The sequence below is a fragment of the Sceloporus occidentalis genome, unplaced genomic scaffold (assembly GCF_023333645.1).
Source record: "Sceloporus occidentalis isolate IW3139 unplaced genomic scaffold, rSceOcc1.0.p SCAF_53, whole genome shotgun sequence".
Classification (NCBI taxonomy): Eukaryota; Metazoa; Chordata; class Lepidosauria; order Squamata; family Phrynosomatidae; genus Sceloporus; species Sceloporus occidentalis.
The window spans coordinates 4,209,698-4,218,095 of record NW_028317033.1 but is presented as its reverse complement, the minus strand read 5'-3'; the positions used below and the strand labels follow the sequence as shown (position 1 = coordinate 4,218,095).

Here is an 8,398-nt window from a genome sequence, read left to right as displayed (position 1 = left end):
TAGCCTTTTTTTACTACACACCTTGCAACATTTTAGCAGCATTAAAAGTGCTACCATGTAAGAATCAGTGTTAAATAAAATGCTTACTTCAACTGACGTTTGTTACATATGCTGGAAAATATACATGAAATCAATTGGGACGCCGTATCAACCGCAAAAATGGGAATAGAAAAAAAAAAAGCACAGTGAAAATGTGTTTTCAAAAAAATACTTTTTAAATTTAATCTGGCTGTGTAAGGGTTAAATTGTCTACACTGTCTTAAGGCTCCTCTGAACATTGTGTGTTTATTTTACCTATTTGTGCTTTGAAAGTAGTTTAGAGCAGTCTACAAGTGTCTAGACCTAATTTTTTTCTATTTAGGAAATGTAATCTTTAGGTGAGGTTCTTTAAGGTGAGTTATTTTTAGGTGAGTTTAAACATGTATTTAAACTGCAATCTGTACTTGTTTCATCACTGTTAATATCGAGTTATTGATTCTGGCCCCAGGAATGTATACCTAGATATAGGGAATGCACCAATGGAATCCCTCCAATTATATTGACTGCTGCTTTATCAATTGGGCAACAGTTTTATATTCAATAAGTTAGCATAAGCGTTCCCTTAATTAGTAGTTACGTTTATGCAATTCTACTAAGCTTTGCAAGCTAGAAATAACTGGAAGACGAAATAAATCGCTTATCATGTGATTGTTATTTCTAAAAGCCCCAGAAGAGGGATCCAAGGGCCATTCCAGTAGCAGCTCCAGCGAGCATCCCCATGGCCAGGTCTCCATCGTTGTCATGATATCTCTCTCGGATGATGATGTGATTACCAGGAGGTACTCCTGTGAGGTGAACAAGGAGGAATTGGTAACCATGTGTAAGTCCTCTGCTCCTTAGCTGGGTGGGCATCATGGGATCTGCCCTCTTTTGGTTAAACAGACCTCTCATATATTGGGATAGTCTTAGCTCTCCTTTCCCTATCTCCAAAAACTCCTTCTCCTTTCCAAAGTTTAACTGTTCAGTAAATAAACCATCTAGTCAGCTTCTTTAAGATCATTTATCTTGTCATTCTATATCTTTAACAAACCCCTCTGCACCTCAAAATAGAAGAGCTATAAAACAATACAATTCTTTGATTTGGTTCCACCATAATGTGCTTATAATCATTAAACATAAAACTGATGCATGGTTATTTAACCTTTCTAATGTGTTCTGTAGGAAAACAACTCTCCCTGTTTATACAACCAACAAACGCACCAGATGAACAACTCCTGTACTGTCCTTTTGAGCTCTTAGTGAGATGTTCATTTGTATGTAGAATGAAACATGTTGGCAAGATCCTAGACCCAGCAGCTCTCTAAAGTTGCACTTTAAAGTTTAAAAAGGGAGACTGAATAAATGTCCACGTACTGAAACATGCAAATCTTTCTAACATGATCATCCCAGTACAAAGTATTCCATTTTACCTTGTTGTTGATATGGATAAGAGGCATACACTTGCCCATCTCTGGTATAGACAACTTGAGACCCTTGAACTGGATATCCTCCAGGATAATGCTCATATCCATATGCCTGATAATAACAATTTATTACAAGGAAAACTACATGTTAATTTAAAAATTCAGATTTTTTAAAAGCCTCTAAACAATACTCACCTGCAATAGTATTTTGATCATCATAACAAAAAAAAAAAGATTACAAAATTGTTGCTTTTTAACTTACCGGCGGTGAATCATATTCTGTATAAGGAGGAGCAGGACCAAGGATAGCCTCGTTGTATAGTTGATCTGGAGCCAGGATCAGCTAGGGAAGAATGTAAATTAGTAGTAACTGGGATTTATGCTGATCTATAGCTGGAAAATAAACTTTTATTCTAATGTACATTACCTACATATCTCCCAAGTGACCCCCTTTTTGACCCATATCCGTTTGTCCCTCTTTCCTCCTCTGAGTTCCCTGTTTTCAATGGGCTCAGGAGGTTTGGTGGATGTCAGTATTGTTAGGGATATTAATGAGACAAAATAGGGGAAAGAAAAAATGTCGGTGCGCTAAGCTAGTCTCAGGCTCAAATAATACAAATGTATAATATGAGGCCTACCAAACAGTGTGAGCATGCTGCAAATACAGTGTGTTGGCTGTGCAATGTATACAAAAAACAAAATACTGTCTGCGCTTCTCACCCTAATAAAGTTGGCAACAAATATATAAACATAATATAAATGAGAGGTTTTGGTTATATGAATTGGCCAAAGCATAATTAAGCTCACCCACCACGTCAAGGCACACTCTCAATAGGGTGAGAACCTACTCTCACCTCCTACATAGTGGGCACACAAAGCAGTTTATACTGCTACCAAAACCAAATTAATGTGTTGGGGGAGGTGCAATTAAACCTCCTCCCATTTAACCCCTGGACAGCAAGCTGCAACCAGACTAATGAGGAGCCAACAACCTCAAATATGTGCAAACAGGGAAAAGAAAAAATGTCGGTGCGCTAAGCTAGTCTCAGGCTCTGTATGAGACAAAATAGGCAAAACCAATATTTTATCACACACGCAAAATAACGACGCTACCAAATATTGTAGAACCACATCCACAATATTAATACCCTATATTTTATCTCCGATCCTAAATTCTTTCAGATCGCCGAAAATTATAATTCAAATTAGATAGATATCGCCACGATAATCAATCAAAAATATTATTTATTGTAAACACAATTTATAAAATATCTATATGAGTCACATAGTGCATGATATAAAACAGAAAATTCTTAAAACATGTCAAATTGAATCAGTTCCAAATACAGTATATAATCGAAAGTTATCAATATGAATTACTACTTTATGAGTCTAACACACACAATTAATTTCCAGTCCACTCAGCAACCAAAAATGATAATCAGGGCAGTAATAAAAATATCACTGTATCACAGTAAATCGGTTAAGAGTTCCTGAAGATTGAGAGAGCTAAGGAGTAGAGGCAAGCTGTCAGAGGTAGTAGAAAGGGAATTAGAGAAGTTAGTGAGTAAATTGTTCACAATGGCAAGTTCTAGCCCCTCGCCATGCCTCTAGCCACACTTCCTAACACAAACAAAATCCACTTTGGACATTTGAAGTGTTATATGTTACCTGTACTATGTAATTATAAAATCTCACTGGGGTTGCTTGCCTCTTAAGGTGGGAGAGTTGTATCTATGTCATTAAAGATTAATGGCTAATATAATCCTTTTTCATCCCGTTCATCTAGGTGTCCATTCACCTCAGCTCTCATATGTAGTTCCTGTTTATGTAAATACCATAGATGTGAGGGCAGTAACGTGTTTATTGGGGGTGCTGATCTAGGCGACTGGGGCGCTACTCCCATACCAATCTTGGCAAGGCTGTTCCCTTTCCTTACATAGTCTCCTTTCTATGGTGTGTTGGGATAAGCTGTCAAATAGCAGTGTTCTGCCTCAGAAGATCACACAGTATAATCGATACTTTAGAGGACAAATGGCCAGTTTAAAACGATCAACCGGCCCACCAGGGAGCACAATTGTCCAACAGGGGTGGTCTGTCCCAGGTAAAGCAACATAGGCTGCAACCTACTCCCCCACACCTGCTGCCTTAGACCAAAATACTCTTCTTGACAATGTAAGCCCTACCTAAATATATGGTCTAAAAATACCAACACAATATTTATCACAAGATTTACAGCTACCTAGGGCTAGTGTGTTGGTAGAACAGATCTTTATCTTTTTTCCATATAGTCTATCATTCTCCTGGCACTACTTACTGTTTTAGTCCGGGCTTCCTGCAGAGCACTTTCCCAAGCCCTGGAAACAAAAGAGGATTTCAGTTAATTTTAGTTTAGCCTACAAAGTTTTCTAATGTCCCAGACACCCCCTCTAAAGAGGAATGTATATTCAAGTTCTCTATGAGTATTCTTTCAAAATGAAAAAAAAACCCTGTATATTTAATTCACTGAGCCGGTGCTGGAGCTGCCTGGAGGAAAGTATATCACGTGATATGTGATATACTATATGTGTTCGGCAGAAAACATGTACTGCGCAGCAAATCAATGGGAGACGAAGGGATGCAATGAAAATGTTAAGAGGCCATACAGCTATCATATGCATATGATGACTGGAGTGTCCCTATTCAGTTTTGTGTAAATTAAATTTCAATATATTCAGTATACTGCATGTACCAACATATAATGTTTTATGCATATGCCTGGGAGCGGACGTTTTTGGATAGTTGGAGATATTAACTCTAACCTCCCCACTCCATAGATACATTTTGATTCCGCTGGGAAAAAATATTCTAGATGCTCCTGCCTGTAGGGATGTATGAGAAGCATTCTCTGCTTTGCTTTGACCAAAGTATAAAGATAATTAGCATTTAAATGTAGAAATACAACATTTTGTTTGATAACGAACACTTACAAGCAATCATCAACACTTTCCGCAATAAGGTTAATGACTTTTCCTTCGTGGCAAATGATCTGTATGCAGCAGTCTTTAGATTTCCCTTCTGGTGGGTTTAACTCTAGAAAAATAATAGTTATAAAAACAATAAAAACCCAATTACAAAAGAGACAGAACAGAATTACAAAACAGAACTTCACACAGCACAGTGGATATAAGGACAGACATTGAGAAACATGGTTCCTTTTTCATTCCCAGATAAGTATTATTCCTGACAAAAATGAATAACCTTAGGCTATCTTTAGAGCGATTCTAGGGCAAAGTTCTAAAAATTATATTTACAGTTAGATATTAATGACTTTATAACATGTGGTGGTGTCCCCGCCACTGTTGATATTAATAATTTAAATTTAGCGTATTCTAATATAGAAGCCTCAGTTCTTGGAATATAAGTTACCTGCAGATTAATTTTTTAATATAGTACATAACTAAAAAGAAGTACAGGGAATAGTACAATTATACAGAAAGGAATATATTATAGTACCTCGGCAATCGTTCCCCACTCTGATTGCTGCACATTCGAACTGCATGTGGATTTTCTCTTCCATATCTTGACGTTCCTGATCACTATAATAGATCAGATACCCATCTGACCACAGATCAAACCAATTCTTCTTCCATCTCTTTAGAATAGAACCTTGGTGTGAAAGTAAACAAGATCTAATGATATAAAACACAATATATTTTGCAGATAATTGAGGGCTCATTAAAAAATGTGGACCGAAAGTGAAAAACAAACCTTTTCTATATAAGATAAGATTTAAGAATGTGTTTGTAAGGTGAAAAATAAGAATTTTAAGCAGTCAGAATACATACTTGTCATGTCTTCCAGTATGGTTGGCACAATCCTGATTGTGTTACTTTAGTTGACCAATGAAAGAGAGTGGGATTGTGGTGCTTTTCAGGGGCATGACAGCACAACTGCACCATTCTCTTCTATGGGACTAATGGGACGTATGTCCATTTGGCCGGTTACTATAGTGATAAGACCACTTTTCAAAGGGATCATTTCCGTGACCCATCTAAAAGCTAGACTTTTTATGAAACAAAGTGAATCACATGCTAAAACCAAACTCACTAGTAAGGAATTTTACACTATGGGCACAAATCCAAAACATAATTGCTGATCAAAGATTTGCAAAGTTTGTGAGTCTATACACACTGATGATTCCATGTCTAACCCTCTGTACTAACTGATGTTACTACAGGTCAGTGCCACAGCTGAAGCTCCATACAGTAAATACAGTCAGCCAATAGTGCAAGTTAAATGAATATACTTATACTGCCATTATTTATTTCTGCATTTGTAGCTATAAGATGTATTAACTAAGTGTTTCCCCAAAAAATAACATAGTTACATTTATGCTTCAAACATTGGGATGAAAATGTATGTGTGCCTAAGAAATTAATTGGCAAAGATAACACTTGTTGAACGAGAAGTTGCACTCACAATATGTCTGTCTCACTAAGGTCTGCCTACTCAACAGCATCATGACGGTTACAGTAGATGTTAAATAGGCTCTGGGCATAATTATGATCGGTACAGGGGAGAAAATAGTACGTAAGTGGAACTGACGCACGCTGACAGAAGTTCCTACCAATTTGTTCTTTGTGTTTAGAACTAATGACAAAAATGTTTAAAACACCACCTAAAAAAAAGAACTATGGTGGTTCATTTGAAGAAATCCTGAATGTGTGCAAACCATTAGCAACAAAGACTTCACATAGTCACATGCCTCACCCCCCTTTTCTATGTAGAAATATCTTGTCCTGTAATAAATACAATGCAATTCATCACTAAAACAATTACTAGTGCTACTTACTTTGGCGAAGAAGCCAACCGCTTTTTACGTATGCCATGTCTTCTGCTCCTGCAATACAAAAAGAAATGCTTTCGGGTGCGCACTCTAAGGGATGGTGGGAACATGATAGCAAATAAGATGTGTTTTAGTGGCGTTATCCAAGTTTACAATGGATTTTTCCCCTTCTTTTATATTAAGTATTTTGCTCGTAATATTGTAAGATCCTACATCAGAGATTGCCGAGCCAGTGCCTGAGTGCAAAAGGCGTGATATTTTATTTTGATTATATACAAAAATAAAGGGCATTTATACAAGCTGTTACAATATGGTTTTATTTGAATTAATATAATTAAAATAACGTTTAAGATGATTTTTCAAGAGCTTGTGTCTCCAAAGTCACTTTGTGATACATGTGAGTCTATTAGCATTGCTTAGTCCAGCATTTTATGAGTTATGGGCATTAAAGCAAACCCGCTGGACTTGCACAGCATTCACTTTAGATTTGTTTAGGATCTAATACTAGTTCTGCTGCTCCATGTTAATTACTAGGCTAGACCTGAAAAAAACTACATGATCAATTGAAATGGAGAAATCAAGTTATCATTATTTTTTTCTCATATTTGAGTCAAATGGCATTATTATATGATTTATGGTTTATGGATCACATGCACACATTATATGATTTATGGATCACATACATGCATTATATGATTTATGGTTTATGGATCACATACATGCATTATATGATTTATGGCTTTATGGAACAACATGCACACATTATATTATCACTTCTAATTTTGCTTATGGACTATTTCATACATGCATACGATGTCTAGTATTCTTTCCTGTAACTGACCAATTCACACTTCAAAGGTTTGACACATACCGGTACTGTCAAATCCCCTGCACTGAAGCTCAATGGGCAGGTTGGGGGACCTTATAACCTGATCTCCCTTATAACCGGACACTTTTACTACAGAGATCTGTGCTTAGCCAGCATAAACATCTGTGATATCTCTTATATTACACCATGGGAACCTATGAAGGTAGAGTTCTAGGATACAACATCATCTACTGGTGCTCTGCAGAAAGTAGAATGAGGAAGGCAGAGTTGCCACTTAAATAAGGGTCAGGCCTTATTTAATACATCACTGCAGACCTAAATGTCCTAAAGGTGCTGTTCCAGCTACTCAGTTTTATTTAACAATTTTGATACAATATGCAGCATTATAAACATCGTTGATGGTTTTTTGAGAAACACTTAATTGTCATGTGACCCAAAAACAGGTACTGATAGGTTGTCGCCATATAAACTGAAAAAAAGCTTCTTTAATGAACCTGTGTTATTTTTATGTAATTAAACCTTCAGAGGAAAGAATAAAAAAACAGATTTGCCATGGTTTATTTACCTAGCATACTAGATGCAATGATTGCATTGTCTAACTGGAACAGCAGCTTTAACATATATTTAAAGAACAATCGAGTTAGTTTACACAGCCTATGAGTCAGTCAATAAATTGTTGGGTTGTACGTGTTAGAAGAATCTTGCTGAAATGTTGTAAGCAATTATTATTGTCACTGCAACAATGCTATGGAACAAGGCTCTCCCCTGTGCATGTCTATGGTCTTATGGGACAGAAGATTGTTGTTGTAACTGTGGCTATACTAGAACATATTAATATAAATATTACAAACTTTAAAATCAGGAGGAATAGATCCTACATACATTTAAAGAATATCCTGAAACATATTTAGCATTGGAATGGGCTCTGTATCTATGATATGTATAGATCTATAAATCAAACTTTCTTCCTCACGCAAGGCAGCTATCCCTGCCCTTTTCAGTCATGGAGTCAGCGTCATCATGAGGATGGCCCCAACATCACTCAATTGGGTAACTTTCACAGGGTTGATCAAATGTGTTCTGACTGTTATCATGGACACTCTTCGAGGGAATAGAAGCCTCTGACTGATGGAATGGAAGCAGAAGAACACCTCTATTAAGTTGTATCGCTGCTAAAAATATTGGTAACACCTGGCAGATACCATAAGATGGAGTGCTAGATATTCACATTGGATTGGAATTCTTTGGTAGGTGATACCAAGCAGAGTTCCCACTGACATCCATGAACTCTGGAGCTAA

General features: G+C 36.8%; 1 protein-coding gene across 1 annotated transcript; it reads right to left on the bottom strand.

Annotated features, from left to right (window-relative positions):
* Positions 1-696: 696 nt before the first annotated feature.
* LOC149288241 (pleckstrin homology domain-containing family B member 2-like) lies at positions 697-6,313 on the bottom strand. The gene is made up of 7 exons (XM_089492071.1): positions 6,277-6,313; positions 4,938-5,090; positions 4,412-4,514; positions 3,760-3,799; positions 1,705-1,785; positions 1,449-1,554; positions 697-824 (listed from the first exon to the last, which is right to left on the bottom strand). The coding sequence occupies exons 1-7, from the start codon at positions 6,311-6,313 to the stop codon at positions 697-699; spliced, it is 648 nt and encodes a 215-aa protein (XP_089348197.1).
* Positions 6,314-8,398: the final 2,085 nt, after the last annotated feature.

Coding starts and splice junctions, on each gene's coding strand:
- LOC149288241 (XM_089492071.1), bottom strand. CDS start 6,313: ATGGCATACGTAAAAAGCGGTTGGCTTCTTCGCCAAA. Junction 3,800..4,411: donor GAAAGTGTTGATGATTGCTT/GTAAGTGTTCGT, acceptor TTTTGTTTCCAG/GGCTTGGGAAAGTGCTCTGC. Junction 1,555..1,704: donor CAGAATATGATTCACCGCCG/GTAAGTTAAAAA, acceptor TGTTATTATCAG/GCATATGGATATGAGCATTA.